We start from the raw sequence: 20,971 nt of genomic DNA on the forward strand, positions 1-20,971 counted from the left end.
ACTTTCATTACTAATTTGATCCACAAACAGACCGGTGGCCTCTGGAGAGTTTTCAGAAGAGGTCTGCTCTGCAGGGAAAGAAATAAAATATACATTCAGACACTGCTGCGTCTTTGCAGACACACAAAATGGTTCTGAAACACAGAGTTCATGTACTAGAGAGGGAACAGAGCTACGAGTTAGTTCCACCGCTGTATGGACCCATATGGACCTATTGAAACCACCTGAGACCTGGGGCCATACCAAGGGGTATGGTTCATGGTACCGATGTTGCCAAACTGCTGGCCAGTGAGAAGAGCATCCAGCAGTGAAAAGAGGATGGTCAGCTCTGGTGAGAACAAATCCGTGTTTGTTGGAGAGCTCTGGGAACACCGTAATGCCCGTCTGTCTCCCTCTTAAAAAAATTTCTGGAGAGTGTGCCAGTCAGCAGATGGACACTGTCTGCAGTCCAGGAGCTTGGAAGGGCTCACAGCAACATAAATAAGCAACAGCCCCAGGTGAGGAACACAATAAAAAGGAGTATGGAGCAGACAGGGGTGTGTGGAGCAGCAGCTGAGGTAGAGCTGAGCTCCAAGGCCAGAAAAAAAACATCCAGGAGACCAACAGCTTTGCACTCTGTTAGTGCTTCATCCTCATTTTCTTTTGGGGACCAACAGACCAAATTCCTGACCACTCCAGTGATACCATGTGCTCTTCAGAAGGAAGGCTATTCAGCTGGATGGGAAAAGTTCAAATCCAGTTGCAGAAATTTAAAGTCAGATTTTGCCACATTAGCCCCTTCTCTTCAAAGCCCCACGGCTGGCCCTGGAGCAGATGAGTCTGAGGGAAGAACCTTAGCCTTTTCTGGTGCATTTAGGCACCATCATTGATGTTACTCCTTAATTATTCCCTAAATTAATTGTTCATCTGGCCTGGAGACAGTTTTGTGAGTCAAATAACCCTGGAAAAAATATTTTAGGACACTATGGGCCAAACAAGAGAGGAAAAACCTATAGGTGAGAGCAGTAATAAAAGCAACATCTGTGACCAGGCAGTGAGAACACATAACGTGTGCTAAAAAGTCATTACACACTCATTTAATTCTCACATTAAGCCAGGAGTTCCCTGAATGATAAGAGCACTAATTTCCTACCAATTTACATTCCGCACCTCTGCCTGACACCGCAGCAGCACCAGCTCCTTCCTGCACTGTGATTCCATAAGAAACCACAATGCAACACAGCAAAGCTCTATGCTGGCCCTTGCAGGAGGGGATGGTGATTTGCAGTAAAAACAGAACTAATTTTGCTCACTCAGGAGCACCAAGAGACGTGTGTCCTTTTGTTTCCATCCAGTAACCTACGTGTGTCCAGGCGGTCTGCCCAGTTCCTTGCAGTTACATGGAGGATGGACGTTGGACAAGTTGTCTTCATTGTCCTTGCAACCTCCTGTCCTTTCCCTGAGTGTCTTTATCATCCACCCAGTTATGCCCGTGCCCCTTCTCTGCAGCACTAATTCCTCGGGACGACCTTTCAAGGCAGCTCGGAGCTCAGGTCTAGCCTGAGAGCCACGGCTGGGGACATGGGCTCAGCAGGAGCAAAGGCGGAGGTGAAGGAAGGCCCTGGCAAGCAGCGTGGGGACTTTGAGGACAAGAAGCTTTTCAGGCACAGATAAAAAGCACCATGGGGGAAAGTTGAAACCAGCCGTCTACAAAGCTTTCCTCTTCTCTTTCCCATGAGCTCAGCTTGTTTCTTTTAAATGAGGTCTCCGGTCAGCAATTCTTTTCTTACCTGAGACTTTACAGCCAGGCGGGGATCTGCCTCCCTACAGGCAGTGTCACCGTCAAAGCTGCCTCCCAGCGTTTCCTGGCCCTGGGGCATCACACCGCTGCCGTCTTTTGTTTCACCCACCATACTCCAAAGACTGATGCACAGGGATGGGACAACCTCTGACCAGAAGCACAGCAGAGACATTCAGTCGCTCCCTTCCTGCAGGAGAGGGACGTGCATGGACGAGGCCAAGGGCAGAGCAGAGCGGCAAAGTCCTGGCTGTGTGGGGACACAGCGCTGAGTTTATCCCTTTTTCATAGAACTGTAGGATGCTTTGGGTTGGAAGCGACCTTAAGGGTCATCTAGTTCCAACCCCCCCTGCCATGGGCAGGGACATATTCAACTAGATCAGGTTGCTTAAAGCCCCATCCAAGCTGGCCTAGAACACTTGCAGGGATGGAGCATCCACAGCCTGTTCTAGTGCCTCACCACCCTGACGATAAAAAATTTCTTATGTCCAATCTAAATCTACTTTCTTACAGTTTAAAACCATTGCCCCTTACCCTGTCACTACAGGCCTTAGTAAAAAGTCTCTCCCTATCTTTCTTACAGGCCCCTCTTAAGTATTGATAGGCCACAATGAGGTCTTCCCGGAGCCTTCTGTTCTCCAGCTGAACAGCCCAACTCTCTCAGCCTGTCCTCCCAGCAGAGCTGTTCCAGCCTCGCATCATTTCTGGGGCTCCTCTGGCCCCTCTCCAGCAGGTCCATGTGTGTCCTGTGCTGAGGACCCAGAGCTGGCCCAGCACTGCAGGGGGGTCTCACAGAGCGGAGCAGAGGGGCAGAATCCCCTCCCTCCACCTGCTGCTCACGCTGCTGGGGATGCAGCCCAGGATGAGATTGGCCTTCTGGGCTGTGAGCACACGTTGCCAGCTCATGTCCTATTTTTTCCCACCAGTGTGTGCAAGTCCTTCTCTGCAGGGCTGAAGACACCTTGAGGGCTGCTTCTCAGCTGCCACTCAGAGGAGCTGGAAGAGGCGGAGGGTCATGAGGCTGAAAAAGAGACAGGACAGGGGTGTTGCCCCTCAGCAAGTCTTGCAGAGCAGAACTGAGTCCTGCATCCCTGATTAGGAAAAGCACAGACTGACACAGGGCTTATCCCTCCAGGCCGAGCGAGGAGCGGAGGCTCCGTCCTGGCCTGTCCCAAGCCCCCTCTTGTGCAATGGAGGCAGTGGGAGCCCAGCTGGGGCTGCTGAGGCAGAGGAGGCAGCGAGGTCCCAGAAAGCAGCAGAGTCATAGCATCATAGAATGTCCTGGGTTGGAAGGGACCCACAAGGATCATTGAGTCCAACTCCTGTCCCTGCACAGGACAACCCCACAGTTCACACCATGCTTATGTGTGTGTGTGTGTGTTCAGAAATTTAGATAAAATAATAAATAAGTAGGAATGTCAGTGTTTTTTTCTTCTGCATTGACATCCAGCTAAGCCAGAGGTACCACTTTATGTTTATTGTGTGGCACTGGGTGACTGGCTATGAGGATGGCACAGAAGAAACAGTACAGAGGTAGGTGCTGGCTCTCTGTGCAGTGCTTCAAAGTCACTTACACCATCGTCCTATTCCTGAGCACCCCAGAACAGACATGTGAGCTAAACTGATTATAAATCCCTTTCTATTTCTTCATAGTCCTGGTCAGCCAAGACCCATTTTGGGAGGTATATAAACTCTTAACCAGCACAGCTGGATCCAGTGGTGCAGCAGCTGAAGTAGCTGATGCTTGAGCATGTCATAGAATCATAGAATGTCTTGAGCTGGAAGGGACCCACAAGGATCATCGAGTCCAACTCCTGTCCCTGCACAGGACAACCCCACAGGTCACACCGTGTGTCTGAGGACGTTGTCCAGTCTCTTCTTGAACACTGTCAGGTTGGGGCCGTGACACCTCCCTGGGGAGCCTGTTCCAGTGCTCCAGCACCCTCTGGGGGAAGAACCTTTTCCTCATGTCCAAACTAAACCTCCCCGGCACATCTTCCTGCCATTCCCTCGGGTTCTGTCGCTAGTCACTAAAGAGTTTGGCGCCTGCCCCTCCTGCTGCCCTTGTGAGGAAGCTGTGACCCGCTCGTCGCCATAACCCAACCCCAACTCCAGCCCATCCGCCTTGAACTACATTTCCCAGAGACCCTTGCGCCGAGGCGGCGGAAAAGGCGGCCCTTCGAGCTGCGCGCTCTTTCGTTTCGATTGGCTCGCTGGGGCAGCCCGCAGCGGCCATTGGATGCAGGCGGTCACGTGAGGCGGTGGGAGGGGCTTCGCCTCACGGAAGGCGTGCGGAGCGGTGCGGCCGATCGGGGCAGGATGAGGCCGGGTTGCCGCGGGGAGCAGCCCCGCTAGGTCTCCGCCATGCTGGGGGCCCGGGGCGGCTGGCAGGCCCTCCGCCGCTGCTCCTCCCTGTCTCGGGCGGTGCGGCTGCGGGTCCGTGAGGCGCTGGGGGCCCGGGAGCCGGCTGACGAGGTTAAAGTGCAGGTGTGTGGGCGGGAGGTCGGAGTTTGCCTGGTAGTAAATGCTGAGGGGTCTGGGGCATCTTTCCTGTGAGGAGAGACTGAGAGAGCTGGGGCTGTTCAGCCTGGAGAAGAGAAGCTGAGAGGGATCTGATCAATGTTTATAAATATCTCCAGGGTGGGTGTCAGAGGATGGACCAGACTCTGTTCAGTGGTGCCCAATGACAGGGTGAGGGGCAGCAGGCACAGACTGAAGCACAAGAGGTTCCACCTGAATATGAGGAGAAACTTCTTTCCTTTGAGGTGCCAGAGCCCTGGACCAGGCTGCCCAGAGAGGTTGTGGAGTCTCCTTCTCTGGAGACATTCAAACCCACCTGGACACATTCCTGTGTGATCTGCTCTGGTGACCCTGCTTTAGCAGGTGGGTTGGACTGGATAATCTCCAGAGGTCCCTTCCAACCCCAACCACTCTGTGATTCTGTTGTAATGACGTGACCCAGAGCCTTAATGGACAAGAGAGGAGCTGGAGTGGCCTGGCCCAGCCTGGCTTCACTGCCTGTGCTTCAGGGAGAAAAGTGAAAACCTCCACAGCACGTTTTACTAAACTTCTACATCTCCTTTACAGTCTCGAGATCTTGCTACATTTGTTCGGTTTGTCATCATTAGTTCAGATACGAAGCTTTGGAGTTACTCAGGGCACGTGCAGGCAAGGACTGTTACTGTGATGGGTTGTACTGAAACATGCTTCGTCCAGTTTTGGTGTTATCATCTCTTTGGTTTGGGAATATGAACCATTGCCTCTGCGCTGATGCTTTTAAAGATTTGTCCTCCCTCTTGGTTTATAGCCATGTCTGTTAGAGCCAGCAATAACGGTTTCATTCATGTTCGTGTCTGATTCCTGTTGTGAACCAAGGTAGGCTGAGATAAATGGACTTTTTAGCAATGGAGCTCTCCCCCTTCCCTCAGCACAGAGTTGTGTGTCCCTCCATTTTCTTGTGTTCCTGACTGACCGAGCAATGATCGCTGACACTTAGTCCCTGTTTTACTGCAAGGCCCTTCCTTGGCTAGAACTACAGTTGTCAGTATTTTTGGATGAATCTGTAAAGGACTGAGGTGCTTGGTAACAGTTTTGAACTAAACTGGAAGAAGGTAGATTTAGATTTATAAGGAAGAAATTCTTTACAGTGAGGATGGTGAGGCGCTGGAACAGGCTGTCCAGAGAAGCTGTGGATGCCCCATCCCTGGAAGTGTCCAAGACCAGGCTGGACAGGGCTTTGAGTGACCTGGTCTAATGGAAGGTGCCCCTGCCCATGGCAGGGGGTTGGACTAGATGATCTTTAAAGGTCCCTTCCAACCCAAACCATCCGACAATCCTGCTGACCCCAAAACCAGTTTGTAGCACACTGGTATTCCTGCACACCCATAGATGAAGCCCAATATGGTAGGAAGATGCTCATCTGGTATCGGTGCTTTTCAGCTGTAGTTTTATGAATAATGCAAGCTGGAATAAACTGATGCTAAAATTGGCAATACCACCCTTCTTTATTTTTCTACCCCAGGTCCTTGCTGCTTTGTTGTTCTGGTGCTGGCAAAAATGGTGGGGTTTTTGTATTAAGCTGGTGTGGGGAACTGATGTAGCTTAAAACCAGTCCAATTATGGCCAGGTTTTTGGAATGTGCAGACTAGTCTGAGTCGGGATTGTCACTACACATTGCTTCTGCTGAGGTTTGAAGTGGTCAAAACATGTTGCCACAGCTGCTTTTCAGTACAAGCCTGTGGGTGCGCTCATATTTCTATTGCAGGATGCAAAACTACTTAACAGATCCCAGAACAGCCTGATGAGGTGGAAAAAAGCTCTGGAGAATGTTTCTTTGTTCAGGGATTTTGTGAATTTTGTTAAGGAGCACTTAAGAGGAAAGAAACTAGGAAAAAACATCTGCCGTTATACATTAAACATCGTGCATCGAGTATAACATAAATGACATGTTCTGGGGATTTACTGGAACACAGAGGGTAAGCACAACAGCTTCAGACCTGGTATTGTATGAAATACCTTTTAAACACCTGTTGCTTTAGCCGTAAGAGTATGAGGATGCCCAAGTGGTCAGACTTTATTTTTAGATTCTTGTTTCTTGCGTTATTTCTTACCTCAGGTAGGATGCCCTGTAGTGGTTGTTTAGGTAAACGCCTGTCTGAAATTGTGAGGCTGGAGCAAAAGCTGAAGTTTCGTTAATCTTTAGGTTTATGGCTTTAAAATCTTCTGTAGTTCTTTTATGCAATTGTCCTCCCTGCCATTATACAAGCCTGCCTAAGGCCTTGTCTGTGTTGGTCGTGCTGTAATTTTAAGGATGCTTTTGGTACTGTTTAATTCTTGGAGTTTGTTCAATCTGGACAACAGAAATAGGTGAATTCGCATTGGTTTGCCGAGTATAAAATCCCTAAAGCACCTGTGCAGTTTGAAGTCATTTGAACTACTTGGGCACTTAACAGTTAAGCAAAAGACAAAACTGATTGGAAAAGAGGCAGTTTGGTTGTTTAATCAGCACTGTTTTCAGTTGTTCTCTACAGTGTTATTATAAGATGAGCTGGAATCTCCCCAGCGCATAATTTTGCTTTTCTGGGCAGATTTTCCTCAACTCTTGTGGGCTGGAGAGCAACTAAGGGAGTTGTAGTTTGGATGCTATTACTTTTACTTGATGTCTGGGTACTGACTTAGATTTTTTAATTTCTTTTTAAGCGAAATATTGTTTCCCATTGAAAACCTCAAATTAAGACACTAGTCTGATGCATGATCAGTTCTACTTTAATGAAGAGCTCCTGTATTACTGTTTTAATTCTTCTTGTCAATCTAGACAAGAACGCTTCTAGATTTCTTCTTAATATATTTTATCCATGGGGACAGTGTAGTGGTCTTGATTTTGACATGTAAGGAGAAACATCTAAAACTATCAGGGCATTAATTTTGATTTTTGCTTTGCGTGAATATGTAATTTTTCACCCGAATCTATTGGCTGCAGCGTCATTGTTCTAGCAGTGCAGTGGCTTAGGGCATGTAAGTGAACAAATAGGGCATCTAGTTGGAACCTTCCTACAGGTGATACAGCAACAAAAATTGGTACTAAAAATCATCAAAACAGTCTCGAGTGTGTTAGAAAGAACTGTGCATTACTGGTCTCTCCGGTTGCAGGAAGACACATGGATGAGGTTCTTAGGGATGTGTTTTAGAGGTGGACTTGGCTGTGTTGCGTTAATGGTTGGACTTGATCTTAAAGGTCTTTTCCAACCTAAACAATTCTATGATTCTTTAAGAAGTGTTTTGAAGGGACGTCGCTAATGTTGTATACTTTGCTAAAATGCTTTTCATCTTCAGAGCACTTTGCTGCTTTCCGTATTCCCAGCTCCCCAGAGGCGCAGGTAGATTTTAGTTATTCCTGCTGTACTCAGGAGGAGAATCGATGTGTCTGCCTAAGATTTAGTTTCTCTTTGCTTTGAAGTCAATAGGAAAACTCACTGACTTTTTTTTTTTTTATTGCCCCTAAAGAAACATTTTCCTTGATTTCAACAGGAAGTTGGAATAGCCCTGAAAGTAGCATGTCCAGCTTAACTGGGAGAAGAGCAAGTCTATGTAGAGCCCATGCCAAGAAATAACTAATTTCTTTTTCTTTTCCTTCTAGGGCTGGGTCCGCTCTGTCCGGGCCCAGAAGGAAGTTTTGTTCCTGCATATAAACGATGGGAGTTCTCTGGAAAACCTCCAGGTGGTTGCTGATCCCAGCCTGGAAAATAGGTCGGTTAATTCAAGATACTGGGAGAAATATCTGTGTTGATCAGTGCTTGGAGGGGTTTGCTCAGGCTTCCCATCCCAGTGACTCACCAGGCTGCTGGTTGAGGCTCCAGCAGCTGGTCCCTGACCACAGGAAAGGCAGTACTGCAGTGTGGGCTCTCTGAATGTGTTTTTTAGGGTGGAAAGTGTCTGATTACTCTGTCTCCACTCAGCTGAGGCCTTGTGGTTCAGCTGCTTGTCCTGTGAGATTAATTTGGGCCACATTTTTTAAGAGCTGTAGCAACATGGGCATTCGGGACTACGGTTGGGCTTACTTGGAAATCACACAACATAGCCAGGGGTGACTGTTCCCCAGAAATCTGGAGACCACTGTTGCTATTCCCTTAACAACTGGAGGATGAGCTTGTTAGCTATACCCCCTAGATAGGCATGTCCGTTCTGTTATAATAAGAAAATAAAATAATGCACTTGTTTTACGGCTTCATTTTGTTTGTTACTTTTAATTTTTCTTTGAGCTAGGGTTGGGAGTTTCAGGATGATCCAGGAACCTTCTGTGTGTAACTTGATTTTTTTATTTTTTTCTATTAACCTGGTTTGTCCCCACCAATAACCCCTTCTTAAAAAAAGCCTGTTTCTTTTTCCTTCACTTGCCCAACACTCCTACCTTGTCCTAAATTATTCTATAGCATTGTGAATCTATTCACGTTCCCAACTATGCATGCAATAATTTTTCATTTCATCAATTGAGCCCTATAGCTACAGTATCTCTTGTAATCTCAAATGGTCCAGCTAAATAACAGGAATCTCACTTCTGAATGTAGTTGACTTTGTATCAGCACCTACTTAGTTGTTGTTTTCTCTTGCTTTCTTAGAGACCTGACTTTTGGAAGCGCAGTAGAAGTGGAAGGGAAACTGGTCAAAAGTCCTCACAGGATGCAAAACATGGAGCTGAAGGCTGAAACCATCCGTGTGGTGGGACCTTGTGATACTTGGGTATGTTACTGCAGGATGAGTCCAACCAGTAGGACCACTTTGGAAATTAATTTCAAAAGTCTGAGTATCCAGCAAAACATGCTTCAAACTCTATGTTCTTTAAGTCTGAGTGTTCCTGCAGGCTTTGATTTGTCAGCAGTGTCTATAGGGTATGTCAAAAGAGAAATGAGGGATCATCATGGAAGCTCGCTTTTGGGGCAGAGCTGCTTCTAACGTGGAAACTGGTGCACGTATGGCAGCTCAGAGTGTGTATTTTGTAGAATCATTTTGATTGGAAAAGGCCCTCCAGATCATGGAGTCCAACCATTAACCCAACAGTGTCACTAAACCATGTCCCTGAGAATCTCATTTCCACGTCTGTTAAACCCCTCCAGGGATGGTGAATCCACCACTGCCCTGGGCAGCCTGTTCTGATGCCCAACAACCCCTTCTGGGAAGAAATTTTTGTCAATATCCAATCTAAACCTCCCCTAGTGCAACTTGAGGCTGTTTCCTCTTGTTCTGCTGCTTGTTACTTGGGAGAAGAGACCGGCGCCCTCCGTGCTCCAGCCTCCTTTCAGGCAGTTGCAGAGAGCGAGAAGGTCTCCCCTCAGCTCCTGTTCTCCAGGCTGAACCCCCCAAGTCCCTCAGCTGCTCCCATCACACTTGTGCTCCAGCCCCTTTCCCAGCTCCGTTCCCTTCTCTCAACTTGCCCCAGCATCTCAAGTTCTTTCTTGTCTTGATGGGCCCCAAACTGACCCCAGGATTCAAGGTTTGGCCTCCCCAGTGCCCAGTGCAGGGGACGGTCAGTGGCTTGGGCCTGCTGGCTGTACTGTTTCTGATTTATCCCACCCTGAAGCACTTACCTCTGTCAGGTGTTTTACCTGGTAAGTCTGGCTGGGATACAATTGGAGAAGCGGTGGGACTGGGAAAACACTCTAGATTGTGCAGGTGGAACAACCGTATCTGCCACAGGTGCATGTGGAACCTGCTCGTCGTTGCAGTGCTGAGATGAACAGTTGGCTTTCAAGGGGGCTCAGCATCCCAAATGTGGAGTGTTTCGGAGTGCTACTACTTTTTTTTTTTTTGTGCTGATGGCTCTTGGTCTGCCGCAAGCATTATAAAATCCACAAAATAACTAGAAAAGATAGGCATCTAGTTCTCTCATCTGTAATGATGACTGAGTTTTAGTAGGCAGATGGTATTCCATGGGTAGCAATAAAACTATACTAACTCCAAGTTCTCATCCTCTTGGTTTTCTTTCCTTATTGTTTTCAGTCATTCCCGCTGAAAATGAAGGAGAGGCACCCGCTGGAGTACATCCGGCAGTTCCCTCACCTGCGATGCAGGAACAACACACTTGGCTCCCTGTTGAGAATCCGCAGCGAAGCCACTGCAGCCATCCACTCCTTTTTCCAGGTAGTGCCTTCTGTACCGAACCTTGTGTGCAAAACGCTCCTCCAGTCTGGCTTCACAAGAGTGTGTTGGGAGGGCAGTGTGATGTTTTGCCTGCGGGGTCTGGATTTTGGACATGGTGGTTTTGTTTCTGGGCCTGGGCCTGGCTGAGGCCTTGGCCAGACTGTTGCTTATGGTCAGGTTAGCACATCTGTGGTCTTGTTACCATATTTCAACCTGTTTCCTGATTGGTATTTTATCCCTTTCACTAAGTTGCAATGTAATTGCCTGTGAGCGTGTGTGGTCTGTGGAACACGACGTAGTATGGAGTCATTTAACCCGCCCTCAGCAATGACCTGACGGTCCTTGGACAGAAACCTCCTCCCACACAGAAAAAATCTGTGATGCAGGAAGGCTACGATCAAACCAACTCAGAGTTTCATGGTTTTTCCTCTCAGTTCTTACTTTTCTATTCCTGCATTACAAGTCTGTCTGGATGCCGTTAGCTGAGATTAGGACACTCCTGTTTTGATGCATTTCGGACGGATGGGTGGGAGGCACCTGCATTTTGTGAACATGTCACTCTTAGGCTGTGACAATGGTACAGGCTTTGTGCTGTTCATGGGGACAGTGATTAACTGATTCCAGATGCCGTATAGACACCACACCATTCTACAATAAAGGTAGCAAGTCCTCTAGCACACTTGAGCCCTTTTAAAGCTGTTCATTGAAATAAATGTGGCTTTAGTTTGAGTAGAATCATCTTCAGAGCATTCTCATTACAAAATTCATATGTAATAATTAGGACGGCCCAAAGAACAGGTCAGAATCGTTGAGACTGCGTTTCCGGTTATGAGTTTGCTGGTATTTGTTGACTGCAGTGTCAAAGAAGACTTGCGTGCTCTAGGAGTTATCTGTATGGAATTGCATGGTGTTTAAAAGTCAGGTGGTTTGGTTTTTTTTTAAGAACCTGATAGAAATATACTGTGTCAGGTAAAGCTCCTGCTGGTGTCAGGATTGTGTCAGCTCGTCAGACAGAACCCAGCTCTGTTTGGACTCCGGTGAAGTGCCACTAGATGGCATTGCCTGCCAGAATTTGTGATTTCAAACAGGCTCCAGGGAGCCAGCTGAGCTACAAAAAGCATCCTATTGTGACAAAGGCTTGACTTCTCCAAATTAACTCCAGCTCAGACTCTGTCATGTCTTCCTGTTTAAAATGCTCAAAGAGCTGGCCAGTATTAAGAAATATCAAGTATGATTAGTTTAGCAGCAGCTACACTAGAGTTATTTTTAAAGGGATAAGGAAGATTGGTCACAGACCTGATATTTGCGAATGCTTATGTCACAACTCTCCTAATGCCAGGAACGTCTGCGGTTTGTCCCGTTTTTGATGGAACGAAGTCTTTTTAAATTGCCACCTACATCATCCCAAGAATGTTGCAATTTCCAACTTGACAATGGCAGAACATATCGTAACTAGAAAGTATAACAAGAGTGTTTTTGCTGTGCAAGGCTGTAAAGAGCTTAATGGTGAAAGAAAATAAGTGGGTTTTTTTGAATACATTCTCAAAATTACATAGACTCTCTGTAACTTTAAACATTTTTAGCCTATTCATTTCCAGCAGTGAATGACTCAAGCCTTTGTTCATGGAATCATTTCGGTTGGAAGAGACCCTCAGGATCATAGAGTCCAACCATAACCTAACTCTAGCACTAAACCCTGTCTCTGAGAACCTCGTCTAAACGTCTTTTAAACTCCCCCAGGGATGGTGACTCCACCATGGCCCTGGGCAGCCTGTTCCGATATTTAAGTCTAAAATGTCATCTTCAAATCTTCTTCTGAGTATTGTGCTCCATGTGGGACAGGAACGTTGTTCCTAGGCGCAGTGAAACAGTTGCAATTTGAATGGCAGCCTCCACTTGGCACATTAACACACTTCCAGGTTTGTCAGAGCCAGTAATGTCATTTGAAGTATTTTAGGAGTTTTTATAAGGGGAACTATGCACGAGGTTTTTCTGGGATTCTCGTCTTTCAGACCTGCGTGGTTCACATTCCTTTCCAAAGCATGTGAAGGGTCTTCTGTGTAAAATGTGCTTCTTTACGGCAACTGCTACCACTGTATGAGGAATTTGGCCAATTTTCCAATTTCTTATGTAACATTGGGAGGCCATATGACCAACAGGTCTCTCAGGTGTGTGTGGGATTGCAAGAGAGAGCTGTGTTTTGTGCTGGTGGGCTGAAACTACCCTCCACAGGCAAAACAAGTGGTTCTGGGCTCCAAAACTTCTTTCTGTGCAGTAACTGGATCTCGGTGAGGAGCTCCTGCCAGGCACTTGGCAAGCCAAGGTCTTTGTACCTGCAACCAAGAGCTCCTTGCAGGGACTTTGCTCCCTCTTGGTTATGTTATGGTACTTCACAAAACACATTGCGTGTCTGTATGAACTATTTGTTCCAAATTAATTTTAGTTTGATTCTCAGGATGGGCAGTAAATACTGCTCCTGTCGTCTTAGCCTTTGAGGTAGCTGGTGCTAAGACCAGGACCTATCATGTGAATGATCAATTTGTATTATTGTGGTAAAAGCTGTGAAACTAAGCTCTCACAAACATTTGCTTTTTAATCTTTTTTATAAATTAGTGTTTTGTGTAAATAGACAGTGGGTTATGACACATCGTTGCCTGTATCATGGTAATGCTGGCACACCCTGATTTTAAAGGGGTTCCCTTAGTGCCAGACATTACAGTGATGCAAGAGAGAACAAATCCTTTGTTCACAGCTGAAATCGGCCACTTCCCAGTTCTCGTTTGCCTTGACATGCACAGGTATGATCTCTGTGCTCCACCAGTGATCTCTGTAGTGAGACTATGGTGGAAAGGTGACAATTAGTAGAGTTCTGTTCCTGGTTTTGCCTCCAACATGCTGTATGTGATTGTCTGAGCTCTGCTCGATGTACCCATCCACTGAAAATGGGATTGCAGCTGGTTTAAAAGCCTATGGCTGCACTGCAGAGAAACCCAGAAAACAGAGCTCTTTCTTCCTATGACTTTCCTGCTTTTGGAGGCTTCTGCTGGATTGATGAACTGTTACATGAGTGGGTAGTTCTCCAGGTACCCAGAACGTGACCAAGCCATGGTGTACCCTGTCTCTAAAATCAGTTTGACTTTGATATCTCAGAAGATGCGAGGTGGGACTGACATTTTCATGGTGAATTGGGTGTTTTTAAGGCCTCTCTCCCATGCAGTGTGTGATTTCTGTCATCTAACACACTTGATCATTTCTCTTAGTGGGGAGTGCTAAGAGCATCTTCTGCCTAACCACCAAGTTTCAAAAAGCTGGAAGAAACTGAAGTGTTAAGGCCATAGGGGTGAATTTGATTGAAACTGCCCCAAAATTTGAAAATACTGGAGATGGTGAGGAGAAAGGGAAATGGTGTGGAGATGCGTGGTTGCAAAAACCTATAATAATGGCATAAATCTCATTTCTTTATGAAGCATGGAGGGAAAAGCACAAGTAGTAAACATTGATTTGTAAATTATGCTAGCTTTTGGTTAGTCCTCTGTCATGTAAGGCAAAAGTTGCCTAGAAGAGTGCATAAGCTGTCCTGGTTGGGGGCTAACAGCTGAGTTATGATGCGTGCTGGGTGATGCATCCTCAAAGTTGACATTTGATATGTTTAGTTAATTTTTAGTGTTTTATCTGTTCCAGGATAATGGCTACGTGCACATTCATACCCCCATAATTACATCAAATGACTGTGAAGGTGCTGGAGAACTCTTTCAAATAGAGGTAAGTTGAGTTGCATAAAGTTTGTTTTGATTTTTGCTTGCAGAGCAATTCTGGAGTCATTGAAGGTAAGAGGAAATGTTTGTCTTCACAAAACCTTTCCTCTATGTACTTTCATGATTACATTTTTTAATGTATCAGTCCTTTGCTTCAGCTAGTAATTCAGAGTTAAACAGATGCATTACCTTTTTAATCTTATTGCTGTTTTGTGCATTAATCAGCACTTTTTGTACTGATTGTTTTTTTCTGTCCCTGGTGCTGTGGAAAAGTTTACAAAGAACAACAGAGGGAGGTGCAACATCTTGGTAAACAGGAAGATGTGATCATAAGAGCCCAAGAGGTGGGATGGGACATTGAGGACAGCCTACTACACACAAATATTTCTTAGCTTTGAAATGAAGAATATAATTCACCATGTGTTAACTCCTCAAAAGAAAGTCAGCAATACCTAAAACCCTTATTCGCCTGTGTACATATTCCTCTCTACATTGGAGCAATTCTCCTCCAGTATTGCCCAGTCTCCCCATTCATCCACCAAATTGCTGCCACAATCTATCATTATGTAAACTATTTTATGTCTTGGATCAAAACCTCCTATGAAACTTAAATACAGCTTTAACCATTAAGATCTTGCCCACAGATTTCTTATGTTTCCTAACCCCCACATCCATGAATCAGAAGAAATCCCATCTGCCTTTTATACTTCTATATTTGAAATTCACTGTTCTGTCTCAAACAATTACATCCATCGCCACTTATGCTTGTGGGCTCCAGCCTTGCTGGTGAATCATCTGTAAGCAAAAGGAAAAATTGTTGAGGTAGCAGCTGCTTGCTGCGGTATCGCGTCCTCCGCTCCCTGCACAACCTCATGACAAAAAGCCTCCATGTGCTGGTTTTTCAGGATTTCAAGGTCTAACCTGTGCTACTGGTGATTCCCTTCCAGACCAATTATATGTGGATCAGCTTTTTGCTTGCTGGGACAATAGAGTTGATTAGCCAAACTAAATTGTTTCTGTTTAATTGAGATCCCTTAATGCTACCGAAGGTTCGTTCCAGGCTGTTGCATGCAAATTAAGATGTGAAAACAAGTGGCACTTAATGATGGGAACATTATACAGTTTGCAGCTGTACAGTGTATTACGTCTTTGGTACAAATTGTATCCACTTGAAAGCTGTAGAGGATGCAGGACGGCGGCGTAGGTGGCTGGTAGGAACAGAAGCGCTGATGCAAATGTTGATTGAGGTGCTAAAGTGCGAGTCTGAAACTTGTATAACATGGATCTTAACTAAATGCACAGTTTAAGGCAAGTCTGCTCTCTCTCTCCAGTGTGGATGCTTAGGTGTAAATAATACCTGTTTTGGAGAAACGTAGAGACAGCTCTGCTGGAAAAGTGTGGAGTGAGTGCCAAGTCAGATCCCATCAAATTACCTGTGCCACAAAGAAAGGGCTCACAGAAGCCCACTCGCTGCTGGGGAGTGGGAAGTTCTTCCTGATTTCCTGTTTCTTCTTTGAGCACCAGTTCATTGTCTGGCCTAATTTAGGACTTGGTTTTGTTTCTGCAAAGCTCTGTTCAAAATTGGTCTTGACCAGCAGATATGCAAGACCACTTGCTATGCTGCTGCGAGCACTTCACTCCGCTGGAGCAGTGATGCTGTTTCTTGACAGTAGAAATCTGGGGAAGATTAAGCCTTCTTTGGGCCATGCATGTGAGGCTGTCGGACATAAAAGTAAGGGTGTCAAAAATAAAAATAAGGGTGTGATATTTGCAACAAGCTCAGGATCTCCTCATGCTTTTAATCAAACCAAGCATCAATGCATCCCCTGTCTGCTGTCTGCTGTATTCAGTCACTTTTAAACTAGCCCTTAATTCACTGCTTGCACAGACCAAGAGTGAGAATAAATTTCTCTTCCTCTTATATTTGAGCGGTAGCCCAGATTTATGGTGATGGGAATTGGTGAAAGCAACCTGTAAATTAGATTCTTCAATTTAAAAACTGTTTAATTCCTGTACTTAAAACTTTAAGATCTATCTTCCAGTTGTGGCCAGAACAGAAATTGGTCTCCTATATTGCTGTTGAATTTGTAGTAGTTACACCTGCTGCTTACCAGTTGTTTTTTCTGCCTTTTGTAGCGTGTTGTTTGTTTGTGTTTTGTTTTTAGCTCCCTTGAGCGGTGTATAAAACTGATAATCCCACCAGTTTAGCTGTCCTGCCGGAATTGGAATAAGTTGAAAACTTTAGTTGAGTAGACTTTAGGACCCAAGTAGAGGCTGCTTTTGCACCCACTGTGAACCATCGCCTTTTAATAGCAATCTTTTGAGTGGCACAATTTTAATCCTCTGACTAATGTCTGGTGGCTGCACATTCTTTGGAAATGGTGGAAAGTGAAGTGAGTAGAAATCTGTTTTTACATGAGACTTAAAGAGATGAGGGGAAATGTATCTGGAGTTAGGAAGAAAAGGCTTTTTGAAGACATATGATCTTTGATTCCTAGACCTCTTAATTCTGTAGGATTTGTGTTTGTTTATATGTTCAGCTTCCTCATTATGTTTGTTTGGTTTGGGGCGCTTTGATTAGTCTGTACATAGCTTTGGTTGGGATGTTCTCATACTAGGGCTTGGGATGAGAGAGAATCCCTTCCCTTTCTGCTGGGCAAATCAGTTCAGCTGAATATTTTTAAAACAAAGCACCATAACAGTGAAAAGAAGGTGGTAATCAAAGAAGGTTTTTAAGAATAAAACAAGGTGGTAGGAACTCCAGAGAAATCTTTTTGCACTTGAGACTTTCTACACTTGAAAGGTGTAGATTTGAGGAGAAGTTTGAGCAGAAACTACTAGGAGTGTGAGAACAGCCAGGCAGAGCTTAACGCATATGGAGACCGTCAGCAGCAACGATTTGTGGATTTCTGCACCTTTGACAGTGTCAGCCTTTGGTGGAACTCTGGAAGGGGGAAGGCTCTTGCTTGTGCTGCCTTCCTGAAAGTAAACTTACTGAAAATGGCAAAAAGAGTGGTGAATATTGAAATCTGGGTTTTAGTAGAATGCAAAGCAGGTTGAGGTAATTTTTGAAATAAGGGCAACTCGGGTCAGCAGGGTGAAACTTCCCTTTTTATTTCAATTTAATCTGAGAATAATTCCTCTGTATCAGCTCTCTCAGCACCTCAGGGCAGATCCTTTCCCCGCATGTTTTTCTACTGAAGTCTAAAATTCTTAGCAGCTTTGTATGTCGCAAGAAACTTTCCCCTGTCCCCTTCTGGGGCTGTTTCCTAGGAAATCTGCTTTTTCTTTTGTCTTTGTGATCTGGCTGTACGTCTGTTCCCTGCTATTTTCAGTAGCCTCCCACTCTGTCTGCTGCGTTGAAGGCTCCCTGCTCTCTAGTTCTTGCTCTGTCTTTTCCACTTCACTCCTTGGAAAGTTTCCTTGCTTGACTGTCCTCAACTGCTGTGGAGAAGGTGGAGGCTCCTTTGTGCTCAGGAAGAATCTTTCTGGCCCAGGCCACCCCAGCCAGTATGATGAGGCCCTGGACAGACGCTTTCCCTGCTGCCCAGCTGCATCCTTTTAAAAGAACTCAGCATGCAGCGAGTTTCAAGACACAACAGCTGTATTGGCATTCACAGGTCTTTAAAGTAGATCTTCCCATGTGGTTTTTGTTGCCTGGGGCTTTATTCCTTCCTGGGGACTGTGCTGTATGTGTCGGGAGTGCTGCACTCTACCTGTTGGCTCCAGCAGAGGTAAATGTGCTCTGCATCAGGCTTGTCTCTTCACACACACGGACCTCATTGTGTCTGGGTGTTATGTGACTGAACCCAGTACCTGGATCAGGCTATTTCTTTATTTGAAAGGATACTAAACACCCAAAAAAACATCCAGGTATTGTTCTTCTCTGAAATGTATCTAGGGATTGTATGGTGTTTAGCTCTTGGGGACTTTTTTGCCACACACTCACAGGAGTGGATGTAAAAGCTTCTAGATCCCTGAAGGGTGCAAGTTCATGGCTGTGCCTGCTGTGGCGTCAGAAATCTGTGACTGCTGCTGTAGATGCAGAAACTTACTCCTACCATTCGTCTGGTACTGCTGAAAAAGAGCCTTGTCAGTGCCAAGGAAGGCTGGGATCTGCTGGGGAGAGTCACAGTTAATTCACAGGATGGCTGGGGTTGGAAGGGACCTCTGGAGATCATCCAGTCCAAGCCACCTGCTAAGTCAGGTTCACCAGAGCAGATCACACAGGAAGGTGTCCAGGTGGGTTTGAATGTCTCCAGAGAAGGAAACTCCACAACCTCTCTGGGCAGCCTGTTCCAGGGCTCTGGCACCTCACAGTAAAGAAGTTTTTCCTCATATTCAGGTGGAACCTCCTGTGTTTCAGTCTGTGCCCGTTGCGCCTCATGCTGTCGTTGGGCACCACTGAACAGAGTCTGGTCCATCCTCTTGACACCCACCCTGGAGATATTGATCAGCATTGATCAGATCCCTCTCAGCTTCTCTTCTCCAGGCTGAACAGCCCCAGCTCTCTCAGTCCCTCCTCACAAGAAAGATGCTCCAAACCCCTCATCCTCTTCGTAGCCCACTGCTGGACTCCCTCCAGTAATTCCTTGTCCTTCGTAAACTGGGGAGCCCAGAACTGGACACAGAACTCCAGATGTAGCCTCACCAGGGCAGAGTAGAGGGGCAGGACAACCTCCCTTGACCTGCTGGTCACACTTTTGCTAACGCACCCCAAGTACCATTGGCCTTCTTGGCCACAAGGGCACATTGTTGTCTCATGGCCAACCTGTTGTCGACCAGAACTCCCAAGTCCTTTTCTGCAGAGCTGCTTTCCGGCAGGTCCACCCCTCACCTGTACTGGTGCCTGGGGTTATTTCTCTCTAGGTGCAGGACCCTTCACTTGCCCTTGTTAGCTTCATTAGCTATGCGACGGTATTAATGGCTGTCAGGTTTTTTCCGCTTTTGAGATGTGTCACAGTCTGAGACTCACCAGTCCCTGGGAGTCTGGGACTTCAGAGAGGTGCTCAGCAAGGATCGGGGTGAGCTGGAACTGAGCCGAGGGAGGGATCTCTCTTGCATTTTGTAGCGCTCCCCGTTTTTCCTCATTTCTACGTGCTTCGTCTCTGCCTGTAATTCCAGTCCCTATTTATGAGATGCTTCTCTCAGCAGAACCAGCCGCTTTTGCCCAGTTCAAGTCCAGCTGATCAGAATTAGGACTGCAATTGGAAGGAGAACTTCTTGGAAGTTAGGAATTTTGCAGTGGTGGCCTAAAAAAGAAAACCTGCTCATGTTTATAATGGGACATCCCAGAGGACAGGTCCAGATTCGAGATGTGGTGCTGTGAAGCTTCGGCAGCGTGGTGGTGTGAGCCAGGGCTAGGGCAATGAATTCTATGAGCGTTTCAAGTCTTTTCGTGCATTTGGCTTGCATAGAATGAGAGACAGAATCAAATGGTTTATACTCTCCTGAAGCTAACTGCCTCAAGTAAAAGTTAATACAAGGCTGACATCAAAGGGAATAATTTTAAATGAAATCATTAGACATTTGAGGAGATGGAGAACAAAACATGTACTAAATCCAGTTGTTCTCATATTTAGAATGAGAATAAAAAGCCTTTGATGTTGATGTTGAATCCTAATATGTTTGTAGGACGTTTACTCGGAGACACTGAAGATGTTTTATACAGATTCCCTCTTTCCTCATAGTAATTTGAGTAGTTTTTGACTAGAGAATGGAGAGAACTTGAAAGAAAAGACATTATTTCCCCCTAATTTTTTACAAAGTAGGTGTTTTGGGGTTGGGAAGTGGGAGAAAAGTCCATCTAATTGAAATAAAAGCACCACAATGTTGTCACTTCATTTTGCTGGTCATGGACATGAAAAGCAATCTCGCTTAGTGTCAGCAGGGAAGGGATAGCATCAGCTACTATTTATTATTTGTTTTCTACCAGCGGCTGTGGTTGTTTATAATAAAGAAGCAAGCTGGATCTGAGAAGCTGAGCATAAATCTGGGGCACAGCGCTTGAAAACTTTGACCCGATCCTGTGCTTAAATGTATGAAGTGGAGGAACCACCTCTAGTGAGTTAATCGATATTTGTTCATGTGAAATGTGACATCGCTAATTACGGGATGTCTCCTTGCTGAAGGGCATCCTTTCTGAAGGAAAAGGGAGGCATTTCATTTTCCCTGCGTGGCAAGTGACTTTTGCAGCTCACAACACCCATCTGTCAAGTTTTGAGAGAAGAATGGGGAGCTGTGGAGAGGCGAGACGATCAGATGGCAATGGGGGAGTAAAATTTTATCAAGATATTGCCATGTTCGCTCTTCACCTTCTGTTGGAAGCTGCCCAGGAGCTGCTCGCAATGCAGACAGACGCATCTCGGGATCTCTCCTTGGCCTCTCAAAGTGGCTGCAGGTTTTTATGAGTCCAGTTGAGCTGTGGACTTTCTCACACTCTTCCTCCAGTCACTTACTGTTGTGTCTATTTTCTCTTTGCCTGCCTGAGATTACATCTGATTTGGAGAATGAAAAATGACACAAAGTCATTATAAATAAACCAAGCCCCAGCTCCTGGAGGCAGCTGTATCCTGTTTGTGGATTTGGGGGGAAGTGTTGAGATTTCATGGCTGATTTCTTCTGTTCTTTTCCTGCTTCCAGGCTGTCTCTTTCTCGTTGTTTAGAAGTTGCATCCTACAGGATTAGGTGGGATTTTTCACTGGTGGAACAAGGAATGTAGCTGAACTAAGCTTGCTGTAGGAGAAACTGGAGTGGTACGTGGCTCTTCTCGTTAGTGTTCTGGCCACGGGTCTGAGGCTGTGGT

General features: G+C 45.9%; 1 protein-coding gene across 2 annotated transcripts in view; it reads left to right on the forward strand.

Moving 5' to 3' along the window:
- The first annotated feature begins 4,064 nt into the window (after window positions 1-4,064).
- NARS2 (asparaginyl-tRNA synthetase 2, mitochondrial) overlaps window positions 4,065-20,971 on the forward strand; it is a 58,259-nt gene continuing 41,352 nt past the window's right edge. For both annotated transcript variants that reach the window (XM_065637860.1, XM_065637868.1), the window contains exons 1-5: window positions 4,065-4,264; window positions 7,914-8,023; window positions 8,893-9,013; window positions 10,271-10,411; window positions 14,093-14,173. In XM_065637860.1, the coding sequence (XP_065493932.1) occupies window positions 4,142-4,264; window positions 7,914-8,023; window positions 8,893-9,013; window positions 10,271-10,411; window positions 14,093-14,173 (576 nt within the window). In that variant the 5' untranslated portion in view covers window positions 4,065-4,141. The remainder of the gene's footprint in view (window positions 4,265-7,913; window positions 8,024-8,892; window positions 9,014-10,270; window positions 10,412-14,092; window positions 14,174-20,971) is intronic.

This window comes from Caloenas nicobarica, chromosome 1 (assembly GCF_036013445.1).
Source record: "Caloenas nicobarica isolate bCalNic1 chromosome 1, bCalNic1.hap1, whole genome shotgun sequence".
Lineage (NCBI taxonomy): Eukaryota > Metazoa > Chordata > Aves > Columbiformes > Columbidae > Caloenas > Caloenas nicobarica.